Here is a 19,222-nt window from a genome sequence, read left to right as displayed (position 1 = left end):
TTATACTGCAACACAAAGACTTTTCTGGAATTTTTGTTGAATCCATCAAAAACAAAATGTCATGGTCTGCTAAGTTTCTGGGATTAGGTGGTTTTAGGGTTAACATGGATGGCCTCACTCTGGGATTCTGGAAGGCTTCTTATAGCTTCATTGTGGGGCCATTCCCTGTCGCTTAAACTCTGACCCTTGGCCGAGTGTGTTTGACCCTGTTTTGGTTTGTGCTATGTTATGTCTGTCTGGTTCTGATTTGGCTCTGTCTCTGTTACGAGTTTTGACTGTCTGTTTTGTACTGCGCTGACCTCTCTGTGTATGACCTCTTGGCTACGTCCTGACTACCCTCTACCTGCTTCTCTTGTACTGCGCTGCCCTCTAGGTGTATGACCCCTTGGCCACGTCCTGACTATCCGTTTTGTCTAATCCCTTGGTAACCCTGTCCCGTAGTTACCTTTCTAGGAGTTTTCCTTCAGCTCCTAGCTCTCTGGAGCTTAGGCCACGCCCCCAGGAGTCACATGCTTAAGGTCTTGTTTGTCTGAAGCACACATCTTCACCGCTGCTGCCCCGCCCCACAGGTATCTTTGGGCATAGTTTGTTTTACTCAGGACACGCGCACTGGCTCAGTGAGCAAGTGCAGTGCGGTGTTCCTGACACAAAACAATTGCATGCCTCCCTGGATAACATACCGTATGTTAGAAAAGAGTATCCCGTTAAAACGGCTGTTCCAGGAGTTAAAAAAAAAAAATCCTTAGAGGAAGGGAATAATGTAAAATAAAGAAATAAGCATTATTTCGCCTGTGAATCCCCCACATTTCCGGCAATTATGATGTGCCATATATCAGCCACCTGACCACTGCAGCCAAAAAGTTGTCTCAATGGTCTTGTGCTGAATATGTAACCATCGCGACTGAAGCCACTGATTCCCTGCAGCAGTCAGGTAACTGATGTACATGACGCTAGGAACCACCAGAGCAGGCTGACCCGTAAATTTTAATAGATGTCCTTGATACTTGATTCCGAGCTTTCATTCACCCCCCACATCCGATCACTGGCTCGCTCTTGTTATCTGCACCTCAAAAACATTTCTAGAATTCGACCCTTTCTTACTTTCGACTCTGCAAAAACTCTTACTGCTTCTCTTATTCATTCTCGTCTAGACTATTGTAACTCTCTACTAATCGGTCTCCCTCTTACCAAACTCTCCCCGCTCCAATCTGTCCTGAATTCTGCAGCCAGGATCATATTCCTCACCAATCGTTATACCGATGCCTCTACCCTGTGCCAGTCATTACACTGGTTACCCATCCACTCCAGGATCCAGTACAAAACTATTACCCTCATCCACAAAGCACTCCATGGCTCAGCACCACCCTACATCTCCTCCCTGGTATCAGCCTACCACCCTACCCGTGCCCTCTGTTCTGCTAATGACCTGATGTTAACATCCTTATTAATGAGAACCTCCCACTCCCGTCTCCAAGACTTTTCACTTGCTGCGCCAATTCTTTGGAATGCACTACCCAGGTGCATACGATTAATCCCCAATCCACACAGTTTTAAGCGTGCTCTAAAAACGCACTTGTTCAGACTGGTTTACGTCTCAACGCATTAACCTAACTATCCCTGTGTGGCCCATTCAAAATTTTTACCATAATCAGGTTCTTCGCGTCATGTTCTCATACGCATTATGCAGTTAATAGCCCTCTGTGTCTGTACTGTTACATACTTAGGCTTATACCCGGTTCATTCAGCATTACATGAACACCCGAGCCTTACACTATGGCTGGTCTGAACAACAAAAGCAATTGTTACCATCCACCCATCGTGTCTCCCCTTTTCCTTATAGATTGTAAGCTTGCAAGCAGGGCCATCATTCCTCTCGGTAGCTGTTTTGATCTATGTGTTTATTGTTATGCTGTAATGTCTTTTGTGTGTACAGATCCCCTCTAAAATGTAAAGTGCTGCGGAATATGTTGGCGCTATAGAAATAAAATTATTATTATTATGTTCTTAGCTGCAATGCCTGAACACTTACAAAAAGATACCCCTACAAGATGAATGCTTTTAATGAGGGGTTCTAACGTTTTACAGTTGCTAGCTCTGTAGACCATCAATTTGAGTTGTCCAGTCTAAAAAATGACTTCATGTAACATTCTGAAGTTGTTAAGGTGGTCTCAAATTGTTAGTGAAATAAATAAAAAAATTATTTAATTGGTGATCAGTCTTTGCAGCAAAATATAAAAAGTGCCTCTCAGTCAGCTCCGAACCATCAAGAAGTAATAAAAGTAGAGTTGAAGACTAAATCCATCCTGAAAACAAATCAACATTGTCCATGAATAAAAGGGAATACAATAAAAGATAAGGAGCTTATTAAAAAGTATAAAAAGCTGAATACACAAAGCTTTCATGAGAAAGAAATAGGCACAAAAGGCAGTTCAAAAGAAAAGGACCAGAACTGGGTCACAGCATTATCTGGAAAAATAACTACATAATGAAGAGAAGAACCTAGCATTTTTTGTCTAAGTTGGCCTTCCAAACTGTGTAGTGTGGTGAGGTAATGGCCACAATAAAATCACTAGTTCTCAGTGAACAACATGTGTTGACAGCTGACACAAAATCACCGACTCCTTGTGTGGATATTACAGGGACACAGAGGATTTAGCCGGCGGCACACAAACTAGGCTACGGCGCGTCCACAAAGCAGATAACTATACTACAAGAGCACATCACTACACAGCCATTCAGCGGTACTCCCTGGAGAGAATTACCTCAGAGCTGACGGTCTTCATGATGGAAAAGGCCAGTTTTCTAAACCAGGAAAGCAGTTTAGAAAGGAAGCTGGAAAGCTGGGCAGAGGTGTTATGGTAAACAGGGGAATAATGAAATGGAAGAGGTAATAAATGGATGGACATGGATGGGAAAATGTCATAAACAAAGTCAGCGATGCTTCACAGATCAATAAGAGGATGATATACTTTAGGGCATGGGAGGATGTGTGGTAGAAACACTCGGATGGAGGAGAATTCTAGATCATAAGATCAAAACACGGTGGTAAGATTAGGAAGGGAGTCACAAAAGAGTGCAAAAAGATGGAAGTGAAAACATGCATCTTACACATTACATCACAGAGGAAAACGGGGAGCTTTGGTAGAACATATATTTTTTCATTACTTCTGCTTTTGGCAATTTAATAGTACCTACCCTGGCATTGAGCATAACACAAGCCCATGCATGGTTGTTACCTCAAAGGCTCTTCATGGCAGAGAACCACTTACTAAGGCCAGAAGTCAGCGTGATGGAGGCACCAAGGTTTTAATTTTCCCTATAAAAAGTATATTTCTGTCTATTTTCCCTTAAGACTTGGAATAAGGCACTAAAGGTCTGTATATTTGCTACCTAGCTTAGTATCAGAGGGACTAACTGAACTGATGTTCCATTAAGTTTCACTGTTATTTCATGATGTTTTACTGGTAATAATATGGCTTTGGTTCTGATATTTTGGTTGTGATGAAAAATCTTGTTTTTATACAGTACAGACCAAAAGTTTGGCACACGTCATTTAAAGATTTTTCTGTATTTTCAGGACTATGAAAATTGTACATTCACACGGAAGGCATCAAAACTATAAATTAACACAAGTGGAATTATATACTTAACAAAAAAGTGTGAAACAACTGAAATTATGTCTTATATTCTAGGTTCTTCAAAGCAGCCACCTTTTGCTTTGATGACTGCTTTGCACACTCTTGGCATTCTCTTGATGAGCTTCAAGAGGTAGTCACCGGAAATGGTTTTCACTTCACGGGTGTGCCCTGTCAGGTTTAATAAGTGGGATTTATTGCCTTATAAATGGAGTTGGAGCTATCAGTTGTGTTGTGCAGAAGTCTGGTGGATACACAGCTGATAGTCCTACTGAATAGACTTTTAGAATTTGTATTATGTCGAGAAAAAAGCAGCTAAGTAAAGAAAAACGAGTGGCCATCATTACTTTAAGAAATGAAGGTCAGTCAGTCTGAAAAATTGGGAAAACTTTGAAAGTGTTCCCAAGTGCAGTGGCAAAAACCCTCAAGCGCTACAAAGAAACTGGCTCACATGAGGACCGCCCCAGGTAAGGAAGACCAAGAGTCACCTCTGCTTCTGAGGTTAAGTTTATCCGAATCACCAGCCTCATAATTGGCAGGTTAACAGCAGCTCAGATTAGAGACCAGGTCAATGCCACACAGAGTTCTAGCAGCAGACACATCTCTACAACAACTGTTAAGAGGAGACTTTGTGCAGCAGGCCTTCATGGTAAAATAGCTGCTAGGAAACCACTGTTAAGGACAGGTAACAAGCAGAAGAGACTTGTTTGGGCTAAAGAACACAAGGAATGGACATTAGACCAGTGGAAATCTGTGCTTTGGTCTGATGAGTCCAAATTTGAGATCTTTGGTTCCAACCACCGTGTCTTTGTGCGACGCAGAAAAGGTGAACGGATGGACTCTACTGTACATGCCTGGTTCCCACAGTGAAGCATGGAGGAGGAGGTGTGATGGTGTGGGGGTGCTTTGCTGGTGACACTGTTGGGGATTTATTCAAAATCGAAGGCATACTGAACCAGCATGGCTACTACAGCATCTTGCAGCGGCATGCTATTCCATCCGGTTTGTGTTTAGTTGGACCATCATTTATTTTTCAACAGGACAATGACCCCAAACACACCTCCAGGCCGTGTAAGGGCTATTTGACTAAGAAGGAGAGTGATGGGGTGCTACGCCAGATGACATGGCCTCCACAGTCACCAGACCTGAACCCAATCGAGATGGTTTGGGGTGAGCTGGACCGCAGAGTGAAGGCAAAAGGGCCAACAAGTGCTAAGCATCTCTGGGTACTACTTCAAGATTGTTGGAAGACCATTCTCTGAGACTACCTCTTGAAGCTCATCAAGAGAATGCCAAGAGTGTGCAAAGCAACCATCAAAGCAAAAGATGGCTACTTTGAAGAACCTAGAATATAAGACATAATTTCAGTTGTTTCACACATTTTTGTTAAATATATAATTTCATATGTGTTAATTCATAGTTTTGATGCCTTCAGTGTGAATGTACATTTTTCATAGACCTGAAAACACAGAAAAATCTTTAAATGAGAAGGTGTGTCCAAACTTTTGGTCTGTACTGTATATCTCTAGTCAGAGTATTGATAGGGTTAAGTTCACACCTGTTTTTTCATCCTTATAGATGTTAACCGATATATATAACCCACCCTCTCTTTATTTGCTTTTATGCCACGATTAAGGATGCTTGCTTGCTTCCGAAACTGTTTGCTTTATTCTACAATTTTTTTTACTTGGATTATGAAGTTTTAGGGCTAGTGCACATGACTGCATTTTCGTTCCAAGTGCGATCTGACAAAAGATCTGATCACACTCGGACCAATGTTATTCTATGGAGCCGTGAACATATCCAATTGCATCCTCAGAGAACGTCTGAGGAAAAATTGCACCATGCGCGAGTTGGATCTGATTATCAGATCGCACTTGGTCATGCGAGTTAATGAGTCCGTGTAAACAAACATACTGCACTCGGATGATGTCTGAGTGCAGTTCGATTTTCACAAACTTACAGGATGGAGAAGATGGAGACATTTTTTTCTCCTCATCTGAGAAAATTGAATCACACTATGATCACCAAATTACCTAAGTTGGATGCATTGTCAAGAAGCCGTCTGTACATCAAGGGTTTGTGCTACTACGGAGGAGGTGAGCTGGCTGCCTTTTTTCTTTTATTGTTGCTCTAATTGACGAGACAACATAAATAAACTCTGAGTCTGCAGATAAAAACCAAAGGCAACCAAAGTTGAAATTTTATTGGGTAGGGAAGACTTGAGGTTTTATAATTTTGACGCTCCTGAAGTAGGAAATTGTGGATTGGCTTCCTAGTATTAAACAAGTTTTTCTTCTAAAAAAGGAAAACTTTTTTTGTAGAAGATTTAAAGTGTTTGTCTTGTTACAACTGCCTTTTGAAAATGAAGATGGTGATCACTTGTTGTTTGGCCAAGAGAATTGCGGTCAGCCTTACTCAATGACATACAGATGGCACAAGTCCACCAGATCAAGAGCCAGTGATACTAATGTGCAGACCTTCTAGACTAATTTCAAGAAACTACTGCTGTAAAGTATCTACCTAACTGTAATGAGTGAATGGGAAGCGATAGTGGACTGCAGCTCTCCGCATGCTTTGCCATCCAACCTTAGCCTGCACGAAGGTCGCACAGCTCTTTACAGTATTTTACCTTAGTTCCGGGTGATCTTTTCTCCAACAGGAGGCGAAATCGATTGCATGTTCGTTTGTTGTCTTTCAAACCTTGACCAAGACCACGATTGTCATCTTGCATCAAGCGTCGGTCCAGAATGATCTCGAGTTCACCTGCAAGACAGAGAAAGGACAATAATGGCCAATTTGTTTTATAAATTAATATTGTTAGCCATTTAAAGCCAAGTAATATCAATAGCAGCGTTTCATGTGATCAATGTTGTGGCGCTGACAGATGGTGCTCAGATTTAACGATTTTGATTTTCATAAACAGAGGAAACTCCAAGTGATTAATTAGCAGAGAACACAGCGCTTCTCCTCACCACTCTTCAGGCTGGATACCCCCAGGGCTTGGGCCGTGTGTAGCGTTAATCTGTTCTGCTCATCCTGGATGTATGCCATCACCGGCATTGGGTAGAAGTTGGCTTGCAGTGGAAGTTTTTTGAAAAACTTTCTAGTTTGGATCTACATTAAAATAAGAACAAGAATATGTCTGATTTTAGGGAAATCTACAGTAAGAATATTGACAGTTATACTGAGAATAATTTATTTACAACGAACCATACCACACGTGTGTGTATCTCCTCCTTCTTAATGTCAAGGATCTCTAACAGCGTAATGCACAAACATTAGACAGGACTGCTCTATTATGGGTATACCTTGGCGATTGGTGGAGCAGCTTAACATACTTTTTTTTGCAAAAAAAAGTATTAACTAAATACCCTGTATTTTTTCATTTTTTGACTAGCACTTGCTTATTTACTGTGACTTTTTTACAACAGAGTATTTTTTTACCTCTCTGTGCGCTTTTGTGTTTTCAAGTTCTTTGGTGGTGTGAACAGGTTCCTACAGACTTGTTCGCTATGCAGGTGGCCCATATGTTTTTGGTTTTACAAACAAAAGAAAGTAGGATATTCTTTAACCCCGTACAGCAAGTGTGGAGGGGGCTCAGGAGCTAGCTCCCTCTACACGCAGTAGAAGCGGGATAAATTCAATAAAAATAATCTGGAGTGATATCTGTCTATGGTTTTTAATAATTTGGATGCTGCTATCAATCTCTAAATTGCACAGAACCCAGCATACATACACACCGGCTCCCGTCGATACGGAGCAATCAATCAAGTTAAAGAGGCTGGTGCTAGGCGGGGAAACAACATTGGGAAGCAGAGACTCATGAAGTGCTCTGTCAGGTCCAGAGCACATAATGTATCATTTGCATTTGAATGAAAACCCTGATAGCTTGGGAACGCAGCAATACACATTTACATTTCGAAAACCTGCATGAACATATACAGTTTATCACAAAAGTGAATACACTCCTCACATTTTTGTAAATATTGTATGATATCTTTTCATGGGACAACACTGAAGATATGACACTCTGATACATCTAAATAACTCAACACACAGCCATTAAAGGGAACCTGTCACCCCTAAAATCGACAATGAGCTAAGCCCACCAGCATCAGGGACTTATTTACAGTATTCTGTAATGCTGGAGATAAGCCCCCGATGTATCCTAAAAGATAAGAAAAAGAGGTTAGATTATACTCACCCGGAGGTGGTCCCGCTGCGGTCCAGTCCGGGGCCTCCCATCTTCTTACGATGACGTCCTCTTCTTGTATTCACGCTGTGGTTCCGGCGCAGTACTGCAGTGCGTAGGCGCTGGGCCTCTCTGACCTTTCCCGGCGCCTGCGCACTGCAGTACTTTGCTTTGCCCTCAACAGGGCAGACAAAGTACGCCTGCGCAGGAACCACAGTGTGAATACAAGAAGAGGATGTCATTGTAAGAAGATGGGAGGCCCCGGACCGGACCGTGACGCCCATCGGACCAGACGGCAGCGGGAACACCCCTGGGTAAGTATAATATAACCTGTTTTTCTCATCTTTCAGGATACATGGGGGGCTTATCTACAGCATTCCAGAATGCTGTAGATAAGCCCCTGATGCTGGTGGGATTAGCTCATAGTCGATTTTGGGGGTGACAGGTTCCCTTTAATATCTAAACGGATGGCAATAAAAGTGAGTACACCCCAAATGGCCAAATTCTGCCCAAAAAGGCATTTTCCCTCCCGATGTCATGTGACTCACTAGTGTTACAAGGTCTCAGGTGTGAACGGGAAGCAGGTGTGTTACATTATGTGTTATTGCGCTCACACTCGCTCATATTGGTGACCGTAAGTTCACCATGGCTCCTCATGGCAATGAACTCTCTGAGGATCTGAAAAAAGGAATATTTACTCTACATAAAGATGGCCTAGGATATAAGAAGATTGCCAACACCCTTTGAGCACAACTGTAACACTTGTATTCTGTTCTTTTACTTGGAGGCAGAGATATTAATAGGGAGGTAAAAAGAACCTGAAAGCCGTTGAGGTCAGTGAAGAAGGTGTCCTCGCTCTGGATGTCAGTGCTGATTCTCATGGCAATCTCTTTATTGACATGATCACGGATGTCAATGAGGGAACTCATATCTACAGAAAGGCCGTCAGTTCCTGTAAGGGAACACAGTGCTGACAGTAAGTACAAACATCGGAACGCCGGAACATGTACTGAATTTCTTTCCCTTTCCACCACACTTAATCTCATCATGCTGACATACGCTCTAACAGTTTTGGCTCCATTACTTCTCACTCTCCTTCGCTATCCTCAAACCCCAGCACCCCCTAACCAAGTAATAATCTCTCCTTTCCTCTTGCCTCCCCACCTGACCTGCTCCTCAACCTCAGATCTCTCCTAATAAAACACAAAACAAGCCGCCCACTCTCCTTCTCCCACCTGCTCTGTCTCTCTCTGCTTCTCCTCACTGCTGGTGACATATCTCCCAACCCTGGGCCCCCACAGCTCATACCTCCTATTACTACCCCCTCCTATCGCTCCCAACCCAATATAAACACCCGAAATCTTGCCCACCTCAAATCCATGCCCATGACGCCCACCCCCCTGCACCCTCTCTCTGGATCACTATGGAATGCCCGCTCCATCTGCAATAAACTCCACGTGATTCACGACCTCTTTACCTCTCGTAATCTTTTCTTTCTGGGCATCACCGAAACATGGCTGATACCCTTTGACACAGCCTCCCCTGCTGCACTATGTTACGGTGGCCTCCACTTCACCCACACTCCTCGCCCTGGCAACAAACATGGTGGAGGAGTGGGCCTTCTCCTTTCTTCCAACTGTACCTTTAACCCAATCCCACCTCTATCCTCCCTTATCCTCCTCTCTTTTGAAGTCCACTCTGTCCGCATCTACTCCCCCTACAACCTCCAAATGGCCATCATATACCGACCTCCGGGCCCGACCACTGCCTTTATTGACCAATTCTCCACCTGGCTCCTTCACTTTCTGTCTGCTGACATTCCCACCATCATCATGGGTGACTTCAACATCCCCATTGACACCCACCAGTCAGCAGCCTCCAAACTCCTGTCCCTTACTTTATCCTTTGGACTTACTCAGTGGTCCTCCTCAGCCACCCACACATTAGACCTGACTGGACACACATTAGACCTGGTCTTCACCCGTTTATGCTCCCTATCTAACTTCACAACCTCCCCTCTATCTGACCACCATCTACTCACTTTCTCATCCCTGTCCTCCTCACTTGTCACCCATGTCCAGCACCATGCACACCCACACAGGAACCTCGCACACCTAGACACCCACACACTCTCTGACTCTATCCTACCACTGTCTTCTATATCCTCACTCCACGACACAGACACTGCTTTCTACAATGCCACTCTTGCATCAGCTATTGACACGGTCGCCCCTGTCATGCATAGCAGAGTGCGACGAACCATTAGACAACCTGGCACATTAACATCACTAAAAAGCTTCGGCAAGTATCCAGAATTGCAGAACGGCGTTGCAAGAAAATGCATTCGCAAGATGATTCCACTGCACTCAAACAAGCAACACTGGCATTCAAATCAGCTCTCACCTCTGCTAAACAGGCCTACTTCCCAACCCTCGTATCTTCCTTATCCCACAACCCCAAACAGTTGTTGTTCAACACTTAACTCCCTCCTCCGCCCACCACTGCCCCCTCCGAGTCCCCTAATCGTTGCCGAGGACTTTGCCTCGCACTTCAAAAATAAGATAGACCAAACAAGACAAGTCTTTGTTGTTCAACCACCACAACCCCTTTGTATAAGAGACCAGTGCCCAAACCCCATAATTTCACTCTCCAAAATCTCTGAAGGGGAGCTTGCTCATCTTCTCTCCAAATCACACCTCACCACTTGGGCACTTGACCCCATCCCATCCCACCTTCTCCCCAACCTCACCACCACACTAATCCCATCCCCAACCCATCTCTTCAACCTATCACTAACTTCTGGTACCTTCCCCTCTGCCTTCAAACATGCCACAATCACACCTATCCTCAAAAAGCCATCCCTTGACCCAAGTGGAATGTCCAGCTATCGCCCCATATCTTTGCTCCCAAACTCCTTGAGCAGCACGTCCATGCTGAACTTTCCTCTCACTTTGCATCTAACTCTCTCTTCGACAACCTACAATCTGGCTTCCGTCCCCACCATTCCAATGAGACTGCCCTGACCAAAATTACTAACGATTTACTTACAGCCAAAGCTAACAGACAATTCTCTATACTCCTCCTCCTAGGCCTGTCCTTTGCCTTCCACACAGTTGACCACTGCCTCCTACTACAGATCCTCTCTTCCTTTGGGGTCAAAGACCTTGCTTTATCTTGGATCTCCTAATACCTTGCCAACCACACATTTAGCGTTTCCTACTCCCATACTACCTCTTCATCTCGCCCCTTCTCTGTTGGAGTCCCCCAAAGGCTCTGTCCTAGGACCCTTACTCTTCTCAATCTATACATTTGGCCTGGGACAACTCATAAGGTCCGATGGCTTCCAGTACCATCTATATGCTGATGACACTCAGATCTACCTCTCTGCTCTCCAGAATCCCAGAGTGTCTATCGGCCATATTCTCCTTCTCCTCTCGCTTCCTCAAGCTCAATGTGGACAAATCTGAACTCATTATCTTTCCTCCATCACACATATCTTCCCTACCTTATCTATCTATCAAAATAAATGAAATCACACTTTCCCCTGTCCCCAAAATCCGCTGCCTCGGAGTAACCCTTGACTCTGCCCTGTCCTTCAAACCGCACATCCAAGCTCTCGCCACCCCCTGTCACCTCCAGCTCAAAAATATTTCCAGAATCCATTCCTTTCCTCAACCCACACTCTACCAAAATGCTTGTGCATGCCCTAATCATCTCCCACCTCAACTACTGCAACATACTCCTCTGTGGCCTACCTTCTAACACTCTCGCACCCCTCCAGTCCATCCTTAACTCTGCTGCCCGACTATTTAATCTCTCTCCTCGCTACAATCCTGCTTCCCCTGTTTGCAAATCCCTTCACTGGTTCCCAATTTCCCAGCGTATCCAGTTTAAATTACTAACACTAACCTACAAAGCCATCCATAACCTTTCTCCTCTGTATATTTCCACACTAATCTCTCAATATCTTCCCTCACGTAATCTCTGGTCCTCCCAAGACCCACTTCTCTCCTCCACGCTTATTCGCTCCTCACCCAATCGATTCCAAGACTTCTCCCGAATATCACCCATCCTCTGGAATTCAGTACCCCGACACGTCCGATTTTCCACTACATTTGGATCCTTCAAAAGAAACCTGAAAACCCACCTCTTCAAAAAAGCTTACAGCCTGTAAAGACTACATGGCCACCTCAACACCATTGCAGCTACTGCAACCCTTGACCCACTGTCTCCTTCCCCATAATCCTATAGAATGTAAGCCCGCAATGGGCAGGGTCCTCTTCCTTCTGTACCAGTCTATCATTGTTAGTTTTGTTTACTGTAAGTGATATTTGTATTTTGATGTAAACTCTTCTCATGTACAGCACCATGGAATTAATGGTGCTATATAAATAAATAATAATAATAATAATAATCACAGAGAAAAAGTGATGCTAAATCATATTATTCACAAGGTGTCACCACTATATTGCATACATAATGTGGATCAAGAATGAGACCTTCAGTTTTACAAAACAAAAGCAAAGCTTAAAAGCAAACACTTTAAACTCCTATGGTTTAATGTCAACCCCATATGAGGCTCCCCACCTAGTCCTGTGGATGTGTTGGCATATTGAGCTTTGACGGTGGATTTTTCTGAAGTAAAAATGTAGTACCTTGTCAGGAAAATTGCAGAATGCACGATGCTTGTTTCTCATTCATTACTGATGTACGTTTAGGTGTGATTCTATGCATTCATTTAAATGGGTTAAAAATGCTGCAAAAACACTAATAGTCGTCATGCTACATGTTTGAAAAAACACATTTATTGTTAAAAACCTAAGAAAAAAATAAGCAGCATGTGGATGAGATTTCGAGAATTGCATTAATTTTGCTGGTACTGTAAAACGCTGTGTGTTTACGCATGAAAAAAAAACATAAGGGAAAAACGCTGCACATACTCAATGTGTGAACAAGTCCAACAGCTCCACTACTGCTTTAAAGTCAGGATACAATGACCCTGACAAATTAGTTCTCTAAATTATATTACCGTACATATTTTTTGTCTTAAAAGAAAACCATTGGTCTCTCACTTACTGGCACTGCAGCTATAAGGTAAATGCTGTCCGGAGAATATAATTGTAAGAATTTGACTACTTTGATAAAATGCTTGCCTTGAATAATAAACTGATTTATTATTTAAGTAAGGAATCAATGATATTATTTGCTTTGTTAGAGGCAGGGTATCATCAGAAAATGATTTATCGTTTAAATCAGATTTTGATAAATATTGTTACGTCTGTACTGTAGTTGTCCAGAGTTGTTATGACTCCCTCAATTTTCAGAGAATATCTTCCACATTGCATTAATAAAAAGCCAGTATATATTAAGTATATATTAAGCGTAACAAACACTGACCTGGTAAATTATAGACCCTCATAGTTTGCTGAACATGTTGAAAATGGCAAGTCACTTCTGAAATGAAAGGACCCTCAATTACGCGTACCACAGGAGGGTCTTTTGGCGTGTACAGCTGTAAGATAAGGTAAGGTTAATATATTTACCTATAGCCGGCAGTCCTGTACGTATGGACAGTTCAGAGATAAGACGCCCTACTGAAGGTAGAACAGTGACTAGTTATTTGTAAGTGATGGATATTTATATATTAAGATCCTCGGCTGCTGTGAGAGTGACAGGCGGACACTCAGGAAGGGAGAAGTCTGCAGGAAACACTCAGGAAGGGAGAAGTCTGCAGGGGACACTCAGGAAGGGAGAAGTCTGCAGGAGACACTCAGGAAGGGAGAAGTCTGCAGGGGACGCTCAGGAAGGGAGAAGTCTGCAGGGGACACTCAGGAAGGGAGAAGTCTGCAGGGGACACTCAGGAAGGGAGAAGTCTGCAGGGGACACTCAGGAAAGGAGAAGTCTGCAGGGGACACTCAGGAAGGGAGAAGTCTGCAGGGGACACTCAGGAAGGGAGAAGTCTGCAGGGGACACTCAGGAAGGGAGAAGTCTGCAGGGGACACTCAGGAAGGGAGAAGTCTGCAGGGGACACTCAGGAAGGGAGAAGTCTGCAGGGGACACTCAGGAAGGGACAAGTCTGCAGGGGACGCTCAGGAAGGGAGAAGTCTGCAGGGGACGCTCAGGAAGGGAGAAGTCTGCAGGGGACACTCAGGAAGGGAGATGTCTGTAGGGGACACTCAGGAAGGGAGAAGTCTGCAGGGGACACTCAGGAAGGGAGAAGTCTGCAGAGGACACTCAGGAAGGGAGATGTCTGTAGGGGACACTCAGGAAGGGAGAAGTCTGGAAGGGAGAAGTCTGCAGAGGACACTCAGGAAGGGAGAAGTCTGCAGGGGACACTCAGGAAGGGAGAAGTCTACAGGGGACACTCAGGAAGGGAGAAGTCTGCAGAGGTCATTAGAAGTCATAGAAAGTGCACCTCAATGTTCTGCCTGATTACTACAAATTCTTAACCTGTGCAATGTGCACCCCATGAATACCGGCACTAAGGGGCTCTTGCACTAGCCCAATAATATACTTTAGTCCGTAGTGCAGCAGATGATCCAAGCCTTTGGGGGATTCCGATATAATTTATTTGAATCAAGAGTCACTATGTTTACAAACATTGAAAAACTGATGAATAACAGAGAATTGGCAAAATACTAATATTCTAAGAAAACATGCTGCAGAATTGTTATTTCATGGGTAATACAAGTATTTAGCACTAATATTGTCCCCTAATATAATCTCCAGCATGCAGAATAAGTGAGTATATTTATTATAAACTCTATACCTTGGCATCTCCATCAGGTAGGAAGAGGTAAGCTCCACTTTTGTCCTTGGATGTGCGAGTTCCATAGATGAGAAATTCCATGCTAACTTTCTGTTCCTGCTCCTCTCCAGCTCGTTTAATGCCCTGCAACAATCAATAAATAATGATATGAATCCCGGCTGCAGAAAGTTCTGACCTATTCATCGCAAGCATGCAGAAATGAAATCTCAACACAGTATTATTCACCAATATCACTATATCAAGTGCTCTATACTTATAAAAAGTTATATATAGGCTGTAGATCACACGAGCAGCTATAAATATACAATGCCTTGAAAAAGAATTCATACTCCGTGAACTTTTCCAAATTTTTTCACGTTACGCCCCCAAACTTAGAGATATATTTGCTTGGGATTTTATGTGATATATCAACACTAAGTAGCATGTATTTGCAAAGTATAAAGGAATTAATAAATGGTTTTCTAAATATTATAAATCTGAAAATTGTGAAGTGCATTACGATTTAGTCATCTAGAGACTGCAATTTTGGCCCATGCTTCTTTGCACACCAGCTCTAGCTCAGTGAGATTGTAAATCCCATTGAGAATCTATGGCAAGACTTGAAAACTGCTGTTCACAGATGCTTTCCAGCCAATCTCCCTGAGCTAGAGTGCAAAGAAGAATGGGCACAAATTTCAGCCTCTAGAAGTGCAAATCTGGTAGACACATACCTCAAAAGAATTGCAGTAGTAATTGCAGCAAAAGAGGCCTACAAAGTATAAGACTACAGGGAGCTGAATACAAATGCACGTGCTAATACTTGATACTTCGTGCTGGTAAATCATATAAAATCCCAATAAATTTGTGGGTGTAATGTAAAAATATGTGGAGACCATAGACAGCTATGGATATATACAGAGTGTCAATAACATAGAGTGACATAGTAACATAGTAACATAGTTAGTAAGGCCGAAAAAAGACATTTGTCCATCCAGTTCAGCCTATATTCCATCATAATAAATCCCCAGATCTACGTCCTTCTACAGAACCTAATAATTGTATGATACAATATTTTTCTGCTCCAGGAAGACATCCAGGCCTTTCTTGAACCCCTCGACTGAGTTCGCCATCACCACCTCCTCAGGCAAGCAATTCCAGATTCTCACTGCCCTAACAGTAAAGAATCCTCTTCTATGTTGGTGGAAAAACCTTCTCTCCTCCAGACGCAAAGAATGCCCCCTTGTGCCCGTCACCTTCCTTGGTATAAACAGATCCTCAGCGAGATATTTGTATTGTCCCCTTATATACTTATACATGGTTATTAGATCGCCCCTCAGTCGTCTTTTTTCTAGACTAAATAATCCTAATTTCGCTAATCTATCTGGGTATTGTAGTTCTCCCATCCCCTTTATTAATTTTGTTGCCCTCCTTTGTACTCTCTCTAGTTCCATTATATCCTTCCTGAGCACCGGTGCCCAAAACTGGACACAGTACTCCATGTGCGGTCTAACTAGGGATTTGTACAGAGGCAGTATAATGCTCTCATCATGTGTATCCAGACCTCTTTTAATGCACCCCATGATCCTGTTTGCCTTGGCAGCTGCTGCCTGGCACTGGCTGCTCCAGGTAAGTTTATCATTAACTAGGATCCCCAAGTCCTTCTCCCTGTCAGATTTACCCAGTGGTTTCCCGTTCAGTGTGTAATGGTGACATTGATTCCCTCTTCCCATGTGTATAACCTTACATTTATCATTGTTAAACCTCATCTGCCACCTTTCAGCCCAAGTTTCCAACTTATCCAGATCCATCTGTAGCAGAATACTATCTTCTCTTGTATTAACTGCTTTACATAGTTTTGTATCATCTGCAAATATCGATATTTTACTGTGTAAACCTTCTACCAGATCATTAATGAATATGTTGAAGAGAACAGGTCCCAATACTGACCCCTGCGGTACCCCACTGGTCACAGCGACCCAGTTAGAGACTATACCATTTATAACCACCCTCTGCTTTCTATCACTAAGCCAGTTACTAACCCATTTACACACATTTTCCCCCAGACCAAGCATTCTCATTTTGTGTACCAACCTCTTGTGCGGCACGGTATCAAACGCTTTGGAAAAATCGAGATATACCACGTCCAATGACTCACCGTGGTCCAGCCTATAGCTTACCTCTTCATAAAAACTGATTAGATTGGTTTGACAGGAGCGATTTCTCATAAACCCATGCTGATATGGAGTTAAACAGTTATTCTCATTGAGATAATCCAGAATAACATCCCTCAGAAACCCTTCAAATATTTTACCAACAGTGGATATAAAAAGTCTACACTCCCCTGTTAATATGCCTGTTTTTTGTCATGCCAAAATTCATAAAGTTATTTCAGAACTTTTTCCACCTTTAATGTCTCCCATAATCTACATAAAGCCATTGAGAAACAAACCGAAATCATTTTTAGGGGTAAAATATAAATAACAAAACTAAAATTATGTGGTTACATAAATGTGAACACCGTCTCATAATTGGGGATGTGATTGTGTCCCGAATTAGCCAAGCACATGTAAATTCATGTTAAATAGTAGTCAGTACACAGCTGCCATTATTTTCAGTGATTCTGATTAACCCCAGTTTAGCTGTTCTAGTAGGATTTATCAGACATTTTCTTAGTTGCATTTTACAGACAGCCGATGGTTCATACACAGTAGTGATGAGCGAGTATACTCACTCATTGCTAATAAACAGCATACAACACAGCAAAGGCATCTCATTGTTGAAAGTTATCAGTCAGGAGAAAGATACAAACATTTTCTCAAGGCATTAAATACACTATGGAACACTGTGAAGATGGTCATCAAGAAGTTGCTTAACCCCTTAATCCCTTTCTGACCTCGGACGGGATAGTACGCCCGAGGTCTGATCCCCCGCTTTGATGCAGGGCTCTGGCGGTGAGCCTGCATCAAAGCCGGGACATGTCAGCTGTTTTGAACAGCTGACATGTGCCCGCAATAGCGGTAGGTGAAATCGTGATTCACCCGCCGCTATTAACTAGTTAAATGCCGCTGTCAGCGTTTAACCAGCGCTTCCGGCCATCCGGCCGGAAATGAGCTCATCGCTGACCCCCGTCACATGATCGGGGGTCAGCGATGCATCAGAATGGTAACCATAGAGGTCCTTGAGACCTCTATGGTTACTGATCACGGCTAGCTGTGAGCGCCACCCTGGGGTCGGCACTCATAGCACACCTGCAATTCAGCTACATCTGATGATCGCTGCTATGTAGCTGAGCCGATCGAGTTGTGCCAGCTTCTAGCCTCCCATGGAGGCTATTGAAGCATGGCAAAAGTAAAAAAAAAAGTAAAAAAAAAATGTAAAAAAAATATAAAAGTTTAAATCACCCCCCTTTCGCTCCATTCAAAATAAATCAATTAAAAAAAAATCAAACCTACACATATTTGGTATCACCGCGTTCAGAATCGCCCGATCTATCAATAAAAAAAGGATTAACCTGATCACTAAACGGCGTAGCGAGAAAAAAATTAGAAACGCCAGAATTATGTTTTTTTGGTCGCCGCGACATTGCATTAAAATGAAATAACGGGCTATCAAAAGAATGTATCTGCACCAAAATGGTATAATTGAAAATGCCAGCTCAGCACGCAAAAAATAAGCCCTCACCCAACCCCAGATCATAAAAAAAATGGAGACGCTACGGGTATCGGAAAATGGCGCAATTTTTTTTTTTTAGCAAAGTTTTGAAGATAGATAAAATAGATTCAAGACATGTTTGGTGTCTATGAACTCGTACTGACCTGAAGAATCGTAATGGCAGGTCAGTTTTAGCATTTAGTGAACCTAGCAAAAAGCCAAACAAAAACAAGTGTGGGATTGCACTTTTTTGCTATTTCACCGCACTTGGAATTTTTTTCCCGTTTTCTAGTACACGACATGCTAAAACCAATGATGTCGTTCAAAAGTACAACTTATTTCGCAAAAAATAAGCCCTCACATGGCCATATTGATGGAAAATAATAAAGTTATGGAAAGGAGGGGAGCAAAAACGAACACGGAAAAATGGAAAATCCCAAGGTCATGAAGGGGTCAAGGACCAGGGGTATTTCCGTTTTTGCGTCTCCTATTTTTGCTCCCCTTCTTCCTAGAGCCATAACGTTTTCATTTTTCTGTCAATATAGCCATGTGAGGGCTTGTTTTTTGTGGGACAAGTTGTACATTTGAATGACATGATTGTTTTTACTAGTGTACTGAAAAAAAGGAAAAAAATTCAAAGTGCAGTGAAACTGCAAAAAAGTGCAATTCTACAATTATTTTTTAGTTTTTTTTTACAATGTTCACTAAATGCTAAAACTGACCTGCCAGTGTGATTTTCCAGATCATTTCGTATTCGTAGATACCAAATATGTATATGTATATGTCCATTTTTCATGATCTGGGGCTGGGTGAGGGCTTATTTTTAGCATGGCGAGCTGACGTTTTTATTGTTACCATTTTGGTGTAGATATGATGTTTTGATCGGCCGTTATTGCATTTTAATGCAATGTTGCGGCGACCAAAAAAAGTACCGTAATTCTGGCACTTTGATTTTTTTCGCGCTACACCGTTTACCGATCAGATTAATTCTTT

General features: G+C 42.7%; 1 protein-coding gene across 1 annotated transcript in view; it reads right to left on the bottom strand.

The window, feature by feature from the left end:
• Positions 1–19,222, bottom strand: part of MAN2A2 (mannosidase alpha class 2A member 2) — a 243,193-nt gene that overhangs the window by 26,509 nt on the left and 197,462 nt on the right. The window contains exons 16-20 of the mRNA XM_069766155.1: positions 14,600–14,722; positions 13,228–13,342; positions 8,649–8,782; positions 6,611–6,752; positions 6,268–6,401 (exon numbers count right to left, since the gene is read on the bottom strand). Coding sequence (XP_069622256.1) covers positions 6,268–6,401; positions 6,611–6,752; positions 8,649–8,782; positions 13,228–13,342; positions 14,600–14,722 — 648 coding nt within the window. The remainder of the gene's footprint in view (positions 1–6,267; positions 6,402–6,610; positions 6,753–8,648; positions 8,783–13,227; positions 13,343–14,599; positions 14,723–19,222) is intronic.

This window comes from Ranitomeya imitator, chromosome 4 (genome assembly GCF_032444005.1).
Source record: "Ranitomeya imitator isolate aRanImi1 chromosome 4, aRanImi1.pri, whole genome shotgun sequence".
NCBI classification, from domain to species: domain Eukaryota; kingdom Metazoa; phylum Chordata; class Amphibia; order Anura; family Dendrobatidae; genus Ranitomeya; species Ranitomeya imitator.
Note: the sequence above shows the minus strand (reverse complement) of the source record. Positions and strands in the feature narration are given on the sequence as shown.